Source organism: Diabrotica virgifera, chromosome 3 (genome assembly GCF_917563875.1).
Source record: "Diabrotica virgifera virgifera chromosome 3, PGI_DIABVI_V3a".
Lineage (NCBI taxonomy): Eukaryota > Metazoa > Arthropoda > Insecta > Coleoptera > Chrysomelidae > Diabrotica > Diabrotica virgifera.
In genome coordinates this window covers 92,874,781-92,891,067 of record NC_065445.1, presented here as the reverse complement: position 1 = coordinate 92,891,067, position 16,287 = coordinate 92,874,781, and the positions used below count along the sequence as shown (strand labels likewise).

The following is a 16,287-nucleotide window of genomic DNA, read 5'->3' as shown; positions in this document are numbered from 1 at the left end:
TTACTAACAGAATTCAATTTTTTATTTATTTAAGTTCTATGTGATTAACACATAAGATTCAGCGTAATTTTAACCCACCACCCCCTTCCTCCTGCCCCCCATCAAAAACTTCATTTTTCGTTTTTATTTTTTTTGCTGAGATGCAATCAATTTTAAAATTTCAAAAAATTCACACGCATAGCTGAGGCTTTTATAAAACATGTTTATTTTTTATAGACCCGTAGGTAGAGGGTACATAACCTCAAAAAATTAAAAAAAAATTTTTCAAAAAAGCGTATAACTTTTTTTGAGGAACAGCTGCAGATCTTATTTTTTCTTAATCTTGTGTATTTTATCAAACACTATATTTGTAATTTTTTTAGACTTTTCTGTAGCGCCGACCACCTTCAAAAATCCAAAAAACTCTTTTTCAAGGGGGTTTTGGGGGTTTTCCCTATTTTATAGACTTTATAATATATCAAATCGATTTCGATTTTATAGGTTATATGTAACTTAAAGTAACTGAGTCATTTAGAATATTTAAAAATGAGAGAAACGCGTTCAAACCCCCCAAAATCCTCTTAAAAAACAATTTTTTGGATTTTTGAAGGTGACCGGCATTACAGACAAATCTAAAAAAAAATAAAAATATAGTGTTTGATAAAATACACAAGATTAAGAAAAAATTAGATCTGCAGCTATCCCCCAAAAAAAAAGTATATACTTTTTTTCCAAAAAAAAACTTGTTTAAATTTTTTGAGGTTATGTACACTCAACCTACAGGTGTATAAAAAATAGACGTATTTTATAAAAGCCTTGACTATGCATGTGAATTTTTTGAAATTTTAAAATTGATTGCATCCCACCAAAACAAAAATAAAATCGAAAAATAAAGTTTTTGATGGTGGGGGCAGGGGGAAGGGGTGGTGGGTTAAAATTACGATGAATCTTATGTGTTAATCACATAGGAACTTAAAAAAATAAAAAAAATTGAATTCTGTTAGTAAGGGAGGGTAACTTTTAATTTATTTATCCCGTCCATAAGTGGAAAGTTTGATGCGCCACTGTCGACGCATGTGCCACTGAAAAGTGACGGCACAGTGTTCAAACCTTTTCTTTTCGGTTTTACTATTTAAGTTATAGGGTCCCATCGTGCCTAAAATGATTAAGAAATTTCATCTATAGCGGCTCTTAGGGCCGGTACTTTATGCCTCGATTAACAGCCCGTTAGTTAACGGAGGTTTAATCGGGACCTCTTTAGGGTCTCTTGCGTTGTAATAAATGCAATTACAGTATTACAAGTATTATAATAATTAAAATAAGTATAATAATAATTATAATTGCATTTATTACAAGGCAAGAGACCCTAAAGAGGTCCCGATTAAACCTCCGTTAACTAACGGGCTGTTAATCGAGGCATAAAGTACCGGCCCTTAGTTTATTGTAACATATTCGTACCAGGTTAATCTCTTCTTCATTCCCATTCTATATTCCCTTGTTACTATGCAGTTTATCATTAGGAATGCCATCTATGTTGCTCTTACTTTGTTTGAATTCAACTTGTTCTTGTTCGATCACTATTCGGTCGTCAACAAAACTTAGGGTATATTGGTATTCGCTTCTTAGTGGTATGTCTACACCTTCGCACTTTATTTTCTATGGTTTCAGGGTTTTCTCCAGAGATATTTTGAATAGGGTAAGGGATGTAGAGCAGCCCTGTAGCAGTTCCTTTGTCGTCTTCAATGGACTGCATTTTCTATTGCCCGCTTTGATAGCTAGTTTGTTATTCTTGTAGAGTGCTTTTACTGCGTTTATTAATATTCGTGGAAATTTGAGTTCTTCCATTTCCTCCCATATCTTGATTCTACGTAGCGAGTCATGCTGTTTCATAACGATGACTCATTCTATATCTTTTTACTGTCGTTACATGTTTATTTGTTTATTCTGTCGATTGGATAGCTCAGTGGGACGAGCTGTTGACCGCACATCACTTCACTGTGATGAATGCGAGTTCAATCTCCAGCCCGGTGAACGAAAAACAAAATGGTTAACGCGTCAGTATAAATTCATAAGAATCTGAAGCTTCCCTAATAGCACAAGGACGTCCAATGGACGTCCATTGGACGTCCTTCACGGACTTTAGGGACGTCCATTGGACGTCCGTTTTCGTCCGAGAAACGTCCTTTATACGTCCTATTTTGGTCCAAATGTCGCGCTACCGAACGTCCATTGGACGTCCATCTAAGGTCCGAGGGGACGTATATTGGACCTTAATCGGACGTAATTTGGACCTTGATCGGACGTCCTAGGGGACATAAATTGGACCTTAATCGGACGTAAATTGGACCTTAATCAGACGTAAATTGGACCTTAATAGGACATAAATTGGACCTTAATCGGACGTAAATTGGACCTTAATCGGACGTAAATTGGACCTTAATAGGACGTAAATTGGACCTTAATGGGACCTTAATCGGACGTAAATTGGACCTTAACCGGACGTAAATTGGACCTTAATAGGACGTAAATTGGACCTTAATCGGACGTAAATGGGACCTTAATCGGACGTAAATTGTACCTTAATCGGACGTAAATTGAACCTTAATCGGACGTAAATTGGACCTTAATAGGACGTAAATTGGACCTTAATCGGACGTAAATGGGACCTTAATCGGACGTAAATTGGACCTTAATCGGAAGTAAATTGGACCTTAACCGGACGTCCTAGGGGACGTGAATTGGACATTAACAGGACGTCCAATTTTGGTCCAAATGCCACGTTGCCAAACGTCCAATGGAGGTCCACTTAACATCCGAAGGGACGTTCTGTGGACGTCAATTGGGCCTTCATAGGATGTCCCAGTTTGGTCCAATGTCTTGCTGCCGAACATCCATCTAATGTCGTGGGAAATAAAAAATATATTTTTTAAGGAACTTATATTACATCTTATATTAAATTACAATTATTGGATATTACATTATTTACATTAAATTACAATACACTTCTCCAAGAAATTAACGCACCACCTTAAATATGGGGTATTAAACCTTAAACAAATGGTTCCGTATGTACAGGCTCACTCATTACTATAGAGAGCGATGTGATATAATATATATTACAGTATAGCTCCCCGTGCATGACAAGCATAAGGAGGTACTTAACCTATAGCCTAGGACCTAGGCTAGAATATAATAAAAAAATCACTTAGATGCAACAACAGGTTTAGGAAATTCGAGACATCAAAAATGCCCAATTTTTAAGGTGGTGCGTAATCGGCTGTATATACAGGGTGTAACAAAAATACAGGTCATAAATTAAATCACATATTCTGGGACCAAAAATAGTTCGAATGAACCTAACTTACCTTAGTACAAATATGCACATAAAAAAAGTTACAGCCCTTTGAAATTACAAAATGAAAATCGATTTTTTCGATTATATCGAAAACTCTTAGCGATTTTTTATTGAAAATGGACATGTGGCAGTATTATGGCAGGAATATCTTAAACAAAAATTATGGTGAAATTTGTGCACCCCATAAAAATTTTATGGGGGTTTTCATCCCTTAGATCCTCCCAAACTTTTGTGTACGTTCCAATTCAATTTTATTATTGTGGTAGTTACCATTAGTTAAATTCAATATTTTTGTTTCTTAGTATTTTTCAGATAAGGCAGTTTTTATCGAGTTGCGACTTCTTTTTTAACATGTCTACATAAAATTTTTATGGGGGTTTTGTTCCTTTAAACCCCCCAAATGTTTGTGTACGTTCCAATTAAACTATTACTGAGGTACCATTAGTTAAACAGAATGTTTTTAAAACTTTTTTGCCTCTTTGTATTTTTTCGATAAGGCACATTTTATCGAGATCTGGCTTCTTTTTTAATATGGTTCAAAATATACCTAAAAATGTAAAGCATAAATAAGTCTGCATATTATTACCAAGTCTCCATAATCGTACTTAACCATATACAAATATGTGGTGGATTTGACAAATATTCAAAATATTTCGATAAAAATTGACTTTTCGAAAAAGCAATAAGAGGCAAAAAAGTTTTTAAAACGTTGTGTTTAAATGGTACTACAATAATAATTAAATTGAAACGTGCACAAAAGTTTGGGGGGGTTTAAAGGAACAAAACCCCCATAAAATTTTTATGGGGTGTCCAAATTTTACTATAGTTTTTTCGTAAGATAGTTGCAGCCAAAGGGCTGCAACTTTTCTTGTGTGTACATTTGTACTAAGGTAAGTTAGGTCCAATCAAACTATTTTTGGTCCCAGAATATGTGATTAAATTTATGACCTGTATTTTTGTTACACCCTGTATATATCTACATACTTCGTCTAATTTACTAACTGTTGTGCGTCATCCGCGTCGTAGTCTGTGAGGTCGCATGATACCAACACGACATATTTAGGCGGTAGGTGTGTTCTTTTTTAGAATCACTTTGCTGAGTACACTGGAAATACAGACTCTAGACATATTTTATTATATACCCGTAGAAATAATATTTGAAGATTTCTATTAATGTTAACCTAAAGAAATACACAATATGTTTCATTTAATTTGTATAAATGGATTATAAAGCGTTTTTATGAAGCAGATTTGTTCGGATCACACTGTAACTGTAATCGAACGAAGGTGACATTTTAGAATAAATTGGTAACATTTATTTGACAGTTGTGGTGATCACACTTCATATTTGTTTATATTCTTTACTATAAGTATCTGTTTTATTTATTATATTTACTGTCTTTATTATTTACTTTACTATAAAAAGATCCTCTACTATAAAAATATAAATTTCACCTAATTTTATAACGACTTGGAATAATCATCGAGGTATCTGACAACTTTTTTAGTTGTTATTGTAGACATACTTATACAAAGAAACCTACCGGCTTTTTGCCAAGAGTTCGGAGCCGTTTTTTAATTATTAACAATGCAGTGCAAAAACGCTTGCACTGCAAATCTTAAAAGATTATAACTTAATTCTTGTTCTCTATTTCTTAAGTTTTTACTTATTTACATTGAATATTAATTTGTTTTGTTGTATAATCCACGTTTACAATAATTATGTGATATATTTTATTTAAAATGGGTTCAGGATCTTTTTATACTTTGGCAACTATGTCAACTTAGATCTCTGGCGTAGATAATGACGTGCAACAGTAAGTAAATTAGATGGACTGTAGGTTATATTTGGTTCTTGGAACATCAAAGTATATTTTTTAGACATTCCCTGGATATAGTCACAGATGTGACATACCTCCGATTTGTTTTTTCATGAGTCTTGTAAGAGAGACTAAAAACTTTTTTTATAGTCACCTCCTGTTTTCATATATTTTTTGACATGTTTTGTAGTAAATTCAACTATCTATTTACTACAAAACATGTCAAAATTTACATGTGAAAGCAGATGATCCTAAAAATGGTTTTTCGTCTCCTACAAAATTCATGAAAAAGCAGATAGGAGATTGTACATTACAATTCTCTGATGTTTGGGAAAAAGGGCTTAAGTCAGAATTGCACATCGATAATGTTTTGATGATTTCTACAGTACTGTAGTAGATTCTACTGTACATACAGTTTACATCTACAACAGTTTTTTTCTGGTCCAGAAATCATCAAAACATTATCAATGTGCAATTCTGACTTAAGTCCTTTTTGCCAAACATAAAAAAACAATCTGGTCATAACTGACCAATGAGCAATTTTAATTTAACCTAAATTACTACTGTTTCTTAAAATGAAGAGCTTACCCCATAGCGTCTCTTATCTAATCTAACAAGATCGTGCACTATTCTAACATACACAGGCACAGCACACAAGCACTATGCTCCGTTTTTCACTATCACCTATCACTCAAACTAGTTCAAAAGGCTTTGTCCTCTTCAATCTTCTAGTTTGCCCAGTAGTATCGAGGAGCTGGATTTCCTCGATATTCTTGAACTTATGAAGTTGTTCAATTGCTCGTGTTGCTCGTGACTTCCTGCTATCTTCTTGATATTTGTTGATAAAGTAATAACTTATTATGCATGGACAATGTGGACTTTCTTCCAACTAGCCAATACACTTTTTATATCTCTCTTTTGCCTTTCATAGCCACAAGGCTATACATTTCCTTCTTGGTTTTTTTTGTAGACCACTTTCAGCTGATTCTAAAAAAAATTAAAATGAACGGTAATTTTTCTATTCTTTACAATTAAAAATCAAAAGAAATAGATACTATTTACTGGGCCCGGATTACGTACACTCGATACGCATCGTATCCGCCATGTTTTCCCATAGCGCCTTACGGGAAAACATGGCGGATACGATGCGTATCGAGTGTACGTAATCCCTATGCAGGTAATAATATGCATGCATAAATGATTCGTTTCATAAAGAATAAAAAAAATTGAAAACGGATTTTATAATACTTACAAAATTGTTTAAACAAGAGATCCAGCCAGAGCCCATAGCAAAAACTAGTAGACAGTACAGCAAAAAAGCCACTAATTTCTTCCATTTCCCACACCCCCTTATCGATGCATTTTTTTCCAATCAAAATTTTTACTAAATTTTTAGGTTATCGGTTATAACGAAAATGAAATATATGAAATGTGATGACCAATGACCACGCGACGCTACATAGATATTCGCGCGGAAAATTTGAAAATGAACGCAAATTGAACAGTAAATGGCCTCTCTTAAAATCTTGTAATGGAAAATTTTACCCCTCCAGGATTTATATCTTGTGGTAACTTTCCACCCATAATTTAATCAGATAGATGTTCACGGAATAGAACGGTAGTACCTACATTCCTGGAATGTTTTGTGTTGTTAGGATTAAACTTTTATTTTATTTATTCTTGAATATTTCCTATTGTTAAACATTTGTAACCAATAATTTACAAATAAGATTTTCATTACATTACATAAAATCAAAAACATGTTTTGGATATTAAACTATAGTTTATAATTGTAATAATTGTATATACAATTTTGAATTAAGATTTATTCTTTTCGATTTAAACTACAGTAAAACCTGTGTTACCGGCCCCCTGCAAACACCGGCCACCTGTACTAACGGCCAGTTTAAAAATTCCCCAAACCAATTACAGTAAAACTTGTCAGTAACGGCCACTAAAAATGAAAAAGCTATTGGCCGATATAGAAAGGTGACCGGTATTGCCAGTTTTTGTAGTCTAGATATAATTGGTTTGGGGAATTTTTAAACTGGCCGTTAGTACAGGTGGCCAGTAACACAAGTTTTACTGTATATCTAGACTACAAAAACTGGCAATAACGGCCACCTTTCTATATCGGCCAATAGTTCTTTCATTTTAGTTGCCGTTACTGACAGGTTTGACTGTATTTCATTAACGTAAAGTTAACGCCTAAGTTAATATTTTATTGAATTATTTTGCTATTTGATCCCGTAATTGGTATAATGTGTCCAATATAATATATAAGCGTTCATAAAACGTCCGTATTTCGTCCAGTATGGACGTCCAAAGGACGTTCAACGTCGGACGTCCAAAGGACGTCCATATTTATTCCGTCCGAAGGACGTCCAACGTCGGACGTCCAAAGGACGTCCATATTTATTCCTTCCGAAGGACGTCCAACATGGGACGTCCAAAGGACGTCCGTTTATAGTCCATGGACGTAAGGACCAAAAATGGACCTATTTTGGACGTCCAAAGGACGTCGTGTGCTATTAGGGTTAGACCATAGAGTGGAATATGCTTTCATCTGATCGGTCCATGAGGGAGCAGTACGGCAAAGGATAATGGCTTACGGCTCAGTGATACGAAGGGCGTTGACGTCTAAATACCGGTGTATATATAAATATATACTCTAATAAAAATATTGCCTATTTTTACTTTATCGTACTACATACGCAGTATGAGTATAATAGATAAAGTTATAGGATCGTGCAAAAAAATTTTTTTCAGATTTCACTTTTTTCGACGTTTTGAGTCCCCCTGAGTCTAAAAAGCAAATAAAAAACATGTCGGAAGTATGTACGTATGTACGTACGTACGTATGTCGCCACCGCCCAGCAAAAACTACTGGACCGATTTCGATGAAATTCGGTGTGAGTAAGTTTAAGAGAATTTTGTCGAGAAACTAAGCTTTTGAAAAAAACCTCTCAAAGGGGGGGGGTCGAAATAGGGGAGTTATTTGGGGCTCATTTTTGCAAATTTTGACCGAAACGAATGAAATTTAACTTAAAGTTAGCTCATCAATAGGTAAATAGAAATACGGAATTTGACATTTCCAAATCCAAAATGGCGGCCAGCATGGCCGACCGCCCACCCGATACATTTCCCTACCAATCTAAAAACTTGTTTAAGATAAATTTAATTTGAAAAAACATTTATATAGCCTTAAGATGGGGCTACAATAAGAATATTATCGTTTTTCAGAAAAAGTTATGGGTTGCCTATATTTAAGGGGTCAAAATTTGACATAAATTTGACCTAAATTTTCTCAAAAATTACTTCAAGGAATTTTTTTATTTTTTGATATAATTTTGATATCCTATCGGTAAATTGAATAACATTGGTCAGATTTCTTAACTCCTCATAGGAGGGGAGTTATGAATTTTTAATTTTTTATAAAAAAATATTCGAGTGCCCGTAACTACCTCTGTAATAGAAACTAAAATTTGAAATTTGGCAGACATATATAGTACTTTGTTATCTATTAGCACAATAAATTTTACCCACAATATGGCTTCCGGTTTAACCGGAAATGAAAAAAAAATCTTAATTTTTTATGTATATTTGTATTTTATATGTAATTCTATATGTTTATTTCTACATATTTCGAAAGAATATAAAATTATCTTTCCAATGACATAAAACTCGTTGCTTTAACTCAAAAACTCGAAAAGTTACAGAAAATTGAAATTTTGCTAGAATCTTGTGTGTGTCCCCTCTCACGCGATCATAGCAGAGCATTATTATAGGGCAGTCAATGAGGGTATTTGGCTCCGAATTCCATCCTACTACATCGATGTACTTGATATTTTCACAGTAAGTAGGGAATAGCTCAAGAAACAAAATCTACCCTATATACTATGGCACTTTTATCTTGGGTCAATTCCCACCCCTTCAAGGGGGTGGAAAATTTATTGGTCAAAATAAGCATGGAAGTGGCTAGAGAACCTATGTTTAAGCAAAAACTGATCTAAACTTTTTTTTGAGAACTCAATACTTTTTGAGTTATGCGTAGTTGAAAATTGGCCATTTTCATTTAAAAATGTCACGTTTTCGGACGGTTTTTTGTGAATACCTTAAAAACTATGCATCAAACTAAAAACACTATATAAATTTTTTTTTTAATTATAAATAACAAAGAGATTCGTTCCTTCGTAAATTTTCTATTTATAATACAAAAAGAGTTATGGTAGGTAAAAAGAGTTTGTTTTTTGGTGCATGCTCAACGTGCTCATGCTTTTGTAGTGTTTGAAAAGGCCTTTAAAACGAGCACCGTTAAATGTCGGTTACATTCAAACTAAGCGAGATATGGTGCAAAAAAATATATGACTAATGTACTTTAAGGAAAAATGAGAAGTACATACATTTAACCCCTCATTCACCAGAATTTAAATGCATTGTTTTTCTTTTGCAATACCTCTTAATATAGTGTTATTTCTACTTTCAAAAAGTTGGACGGGTGAAAAAAATAAGATCAAATTATAGAGCGCATTTTTAAATTTTCTTAAAATTCTTCCTTTTGCTCCATGCAATCCGAAAATAAAAATGTTTCTATCCCCGAGAAGTGGTGAGAACCGCCCCCATGATAAAAGCGCCATAGTATATAGGATAGACTTTGAATTAGGAGATTGGGCTTCGGGCTACTCCCAAAATTTCATTACAATCCATGCAGTAAAATGCAAATATTGTAAACTATTAATTTCTCAGAAAAATGGACTAATTTGAAATGAAAGTATGACTAATATTCTATTGATTTATGCAATAATCTATAGTGTGTCCCCGAACATTTTCTCAAATGCGGGAATTAATGATGCGTAGAACCATAAAATATTTTTAAGTATACAAGGTGTTTCTAAAATATCAAAATAACCAGCAACTTTATTTTTATAGAATGCCAGTATCTAGTACGATAACGATAATAGATCGGTAAAAGTTCTTGGGCGGCCCTTCCGTCCAGCGTTTTTATTTATAGGTGTAAACTGATTGAATTTTAAATGTAAACTATTTGAACTATAAATGTAAGAATATTCTTTCTGAAGTGCAGTTATCAAGTCGGTAGATTATAATTTCGTTGCAAACGACTAGTCTTTGATTTCAATTACCTTAAAAAATTTGAACAATTTCTTAACAAATTTTATCATATTGTGTACGTTCACATATTACAAGAACGATCTTAGCTCACATCACATGTATATTTTAACATTTTTTTTATTAATTTATGTTTTTAGGTCAGATCGTGGCTCTCTAACTAATATTTTAATTTAAAAAGATAATGTAATCAATTATTACCTGATTATTATTTAAACGTAACGTCAACCTTGCCACTAAATCTAATTATATTGTAATTAAGTATCGCTCAGTAAATGGGTTAAAAACGAAAATTTTCCTTACCGTTAATTCAATATTTTTTGCCAGAGTAGATTCTGCGATGTTGGCGAAGGGTTTGTCAGCACCCCAACATTCCACGTATTTGGTCATTTTACTTGATGGCCTGGTCCTATGAGGAACTGACAATCCTAAGTTGCCGTCGCAAATACTGTGCGATCTTTCTGACACATTGGATAAACGTGGTTTAAGGTTACCATTTTGAGCTTCCGTTTCTGCTTTCTAAAATAAATAAAAATATTGTTTATAAATCAGTATGACTTAAAAATAAAGGTAATATGATAAATGTGAGTTGTAGTGTAAATAGTCTGACTTCAGTTTTTTTCGATTGTCTTACAATAATCAGTAGTAATTACACGAGAGCTCTAAAATTATTAATTTGTATCCCGAGTGACACTTTGACAGTTTTAATTTCCCGACCCGAAAGGAAGTGAAATTATGTCAAAGTGTCACGAGGGCAAAACAAATCGATAATTCTTAAGAGTTCGAGTATAATTCGGTAAGACTATCTCTCGAATAAAACTGTTTTTTAAATCATTTTAACTAAGATTTTATTGATATCGTCGCCTAAATATTTTTCATAGTGTTCTATTTGAAAATATGTAAAACATTAATTGTCGTTAATGTCATTGCATGTTAATTTTTGCGTAGGGGAACGAAGGGCATCTGACGTAATACTTGACGATGGGAAATTATCAGTAGTAATTGCACAAGAGCTCTAAAATTCTATATTAATTTTAGAGATCGAGTGCAATTTGTTGCGATTATTTTATGAATAAAACTGTTCAAAACCAAAATTTTATTGTAATTTATTTATGTAAGTACAAATTACATAGTACAATTAAACACACAGTTGTTATAAATATTTTACGGTTGAAAGTCATCGTTTTTATAATTTTTAAAACATTAATTGTCATTAATGTCACTAAATGTATTTTTTCGTAGCAACGAAGGGCATCTGACGTAATATACTTGACGGGAAATTATCAAAAATTATCGGGTATAATATCACAAGAGAGTGAGAATAAATTGAAAATAATGCGACAGTTTTTTGAAAATTTGTTGTCTGGCAATATAGACACGAGAACCCACAGGGCTCGAGTGGCTATTGCCCAATGACAACAAATTTGAGTAAAAATGAAGCATTATTTCCTTATTTATTCTTACTGTCGTGTGATATTCGTAAGATTATTTTTTAAGGTGATACAGTAGCGATCAACAGGTGGCAACAAACGCGGTCCAATATTGCGAAAGTTCTGCGAACTTTTAAAAGTGAGGCAACAGTGCGTCGGTAATTCGACACTGACAGTGACGTTTATACTATCAAAAACAATAATTTTTATACACATAGGCGCGAAATGTTGCCAAGTCAGTGACGTTCGATTTCTTGTTATAAAAAAATCGATTTTTAGTAGTTCCAAGATTACACAAAATCTATGCATGGGATAAAAAAGTTTATTTGAAGAAAGTGTATTTTTTGTCTTTCTTAATGGCGGTACAGGCTCCTTTTTTCAATATTTTATTTAGTTGTAGAGTAATTTCCACATACTAACATATTTCTGAAATTGGGCTCTGTAACGGCATTCTTTATTATATTACGAATATGTGTGCCAAATATCTCGACAAAATATTCAAAATTAGAGCCGAAAACTTGGAACGCGTTTATTGCTACCTGTTGATCGCTACTGTTTCCTCTTAATACGTATATTATGGATATTTTCTTAAATGTGACAGTTGTCAAAACTAGGAAACTGGTTGCCATTAAACAGAAACAATCTACTTAAAAAAAGATCTATCGGTTATTTTCTACAGTAGATAATTCTCCGTATAATTTTAATCTGATTGGACAGAGTTAAACACGTGATCAAATATCTTACTATACGACTGGAAGTTAAAATCATCAAAAAATAATCAATTTAATTTAGATTTCTGTAGCTTTCTATTGGTCAGAATCTCCTATGAATGAAATAATCGAAAAAAATTCCCGCTGCAATTTTTATTCTTGTAGGTTTCTATTGGTCAAGATCTCTATGAATGAAATAGTCATATTAATACCTGTACTAAATTTGTTATTTCATCAATGTAAAAAAATATTTCCGACATACTAAGAACCTAAGAATATAAATTGTGAATATAATCATCAAAAGATGGCAGAAAGTCACTAACAAAAATTCATATACACGAGAATATTTAGGAATTCCAGCTCCTCGATATTAGTGGACAACCTAGAAGATTGAAGAGGACAAAGCTTTTTGAACTAGTTTGAGTGGTAGCAAAAAGCAGAACATAGTGTTTGTAGTAATTTATTTAGGCATCATACTATCTAGCTACGGAAAGTCGAAACAGAAGTGGAAGATCTAGAGAATAGAGCAATCAGAGCCGTAGGTTGCCTGAATGAAACAATTTGGAGAAATAAAAATATTAGAAAAGAAATAAAATGCAGAATTGACAATACAGTCATCAGACCAATATTGACATATGCGGCAGAAACACGGGTTGATATGGAGAGGACAAACAGAATGCTAGAAACAGCTAGAGATTAAAACCCTTCGAAAAATTTATGGTAAGACACTATGGGATAGAGCTAAAAGTACAAATGTGCGTCGGAAATGAAATGTGGATAACATTATTAACTGAGTAAGAAACAGAAGAGAAAAATAGAACGGCCGCATAAGCACAATGACAACAAATAGAGTAATAAGGACGGCGAGAGACGGTTTCGCAATAGGAAGACGATCAGTGGGAAGACCACAAAAACGATAGAACAACTTACTGGAGGCACACTGAACAAACAGAAAGGGTTACATTGAATCACTTTTTACTTGAATCTTTCTCTGCATGATCAACTGGAGCAAGTTGTATATCTCTCCACGTGTAATATGTCCGAGATATTCCAATTCTCTTGTTTTGATTGTATTTAAGATTTCCATTTCTTTATTAATACATCTTTCTCAGAACGTCTTTGTTTGTGACGTGTTTTATCCACGATATTTTCAGAATGCCTTTAATCATTTACAGCTCAAATTAATCCACTTTTTTCATTGATGCCGCATTCAAGATCCAAGTTTCCATTCCAGAAAACAAAGTAGAGAAACGTAGTCTCTAGCCAACCTAACTCTTAGCTCCAACTTAAGGCCATCGGTATATAATTCGCAAATATTTTCCGTTATCCCTACTTTTTCTGTCTTTACACGGCAAATTACGTGTAGTAAAATTCTCACTGGTATGAATATGTAAACTTTAAAGATGGCTTTTGAATGTTCTTGGATAACTGTTACTTGTATAATTAATTGCCTTAATTATTAATTCAGTTAATTAACCCATTAGCGCCGTGCGTCGCTTTAAAGCAACAGCAGACATGCCTGTATTTGGGAGGAGCTTGAAGTCATAAGACAGTCATAAAAGAGGTGTGACCTTGCAAATTCCATCAACCATAATCGCTCACACTTGGTTATGCCTATCTATTTGCGGTGTTAAGAACTGTTGGTAAGTTTGGTGCATTTGAAGTTGAGTATAATATTAGAACGTGAAAATAATGGACTTTCGATTTGAGTAAGTACCATAATTTCGATATAAATGAAACTTATTATTTATATATGTTAAATTTGTGTTGATTATACTTCTAACAGAACATATTTTAAATAATTTATATGAATTGATCAATAACTACTTGTCAGTGCCTGTTGTAACCCAGCCGTTGCCTTAAAACAACGCTAGGCGCTTGTACTACCTATATTTTAAATTTTATCATTTTTGTTCTAGACGAGGATTTTCGGTTGCTCAAGCCCTTGATATAATTTATAATGATGAACTAGGTGGCGATATTTTTGTAGAACCTCCAGATACAAATAATGTAGACACTGACGAGAATTAATATAAACCATTCGCGAAAACCGAGTTCCCAGAGGATGTCCGTTAACTCCTAAAAATGAGTTTCTGAAAAAAGATCGAGGTTATTTTGAAACAGCTATTGAACGAAATGATGGACAATTATATGTCCGGTGGATGGATCATCCTGCGGCACTCAAGAAGTAGGTCAAGTAAGAAGATTTTCTCAGAAATTCAAACGAAACATACTTATTTCTAGACTCAAATTGATCGCCAAGTATAATACATTTATGGGAGGAACTGACCAAATGGATCAGAATGTAAGTTTCTACCGGATCAGTATTCGTGGCAAAAAATGGTAATGGCCAATTTTTAAGTGGATGCTCGATGTTGCATTACAAAATAGTTGGATATTGTATAATAAAACTGGCAGAGAAAAGGTATCGCAATTAGATTATATAAGAGAGATTGTAAGCACATATTTAGCGAAGCATAGTGTACTTAATAAAGGAAGTGGAAGACCGTCGGCTTCCTTGACAGCATCTGTCGACAGCCGAGTATCGGATGACATTCTTTTGGACACCACACCATCAATCATTTGATACACTACATTCCAGATGGGAAAAAGAGAAGATGTGCGTCTAAAACATGTAAATCTATCGTTAGAACAATGTGTTTAAAATGTGATATTGGACTATGTACTTCTTGTTTTATACCGTTTCACTCTCGATAGTGTAAATTTTTATAATTAATCACATCTAATTACATTTTTTTATGAATAAATATCTATTTTTGTTTTATTGCCTACTTTACTGTATCCCAAATGCTTTAATTTTTTGGTTAATTATTTTCAACAAAAACTAGGTAGTGTAAGCGCCTAGCGTTGCTTTAAGGCAACACTTAATATCTCAGAAATAAAATGTCTCAGAAAAAATATTTTATGAAGTTTTTTATTATTTAAACACAGTTCATTATTAATATTGCAAAAAATAATACAAAATCAATAATTTATTAATCTCGGCGCTAATGGGTTAATATGATTATTTCATTCACAGGAGATTCTGACCAATAGAAAGCTACAGAAATACAAATTAGACTGATAATTTTTGATAATTGCCCGTCGTCAAGTATATTACGTCAGATGCCCTTCGTTGCTATGAAAAAATACATTCAGTGACATTAATGACAATTAATGTTTTAAAAATTATAAAAGTGATGACTTTCAACCGTCATATATTTATAATAACTGTGTGTTTAATTGTACTAATTTGTACTTACATAAATAAATTTCAATAAAATTTTGGTTTTGAACAGTTTTATTCATGAAATAATCGCAACAAATTGCACTCTATCTCTAAATTTAATATAGAATTTTTGTCCTCGTGACACTTTGACATAATTTCACTCGCCTTCGGCTCGTAAAATTAAAACTGCCAAAGTGTCACTCGGGAAAAATTCAATAATTTTAGAGCTCTTGTGCAATTACTACTGATAATTTTTTCACTAACTGTGTATTCAGTGATTGTAATAATTTATCTACTGTACAACAAAAACTAATAATCAATCGAGAAAAGAGGAACAGTGATAAAGTGATTTTTTAATAATATATTGTTACTATGAAACGCGGACAATTTTGAACATCTTTAACAACAAAATACTTGGATCACTGTATATATTCTGGTGTATTCTCTGCTTTAATACAACAACTCAAAATATTCCCGATGCTATGTCAAATATTTAAAATTGTCACTGATTGTCACTGTCTGACTGACAATATCCTGACAATATTCTATTTGACTGAGTCCGTTGTATGACAAAGATAGATTTGGAAAATATTACCACGGACATTGTGTTCATTTTTTTTGAATCCTGAAAAAACTA

General features: G+C 33.1%; 1 protein-coding gene across 2 annotated transcripts in view; it reads right to left on the bottom strand.

Annotated features, from left to right (window-relative positions):
* The window catches only part of LOC126881922 (adenylate cyclase type 2-like), an 860,562-nt gene that overhangs the window by 365,684 nt on the left and 478,591 nt on the right, over positions 1 to 16,287 (bottom strand). For both annotated transcript variants that reach the window (XM_050646657.1, XM_050646658.1), the window contains exon 8: positions 10,585 to 10,800. In XM_050646657.1, coding sequence (XP_050502614.1) covers positions 10,585 to 10,800 — 216 coding nt within the window. The remainder of the gene's footprint in view (positions 1 to 10,584; positions 10,801 to 16,287) is intronic.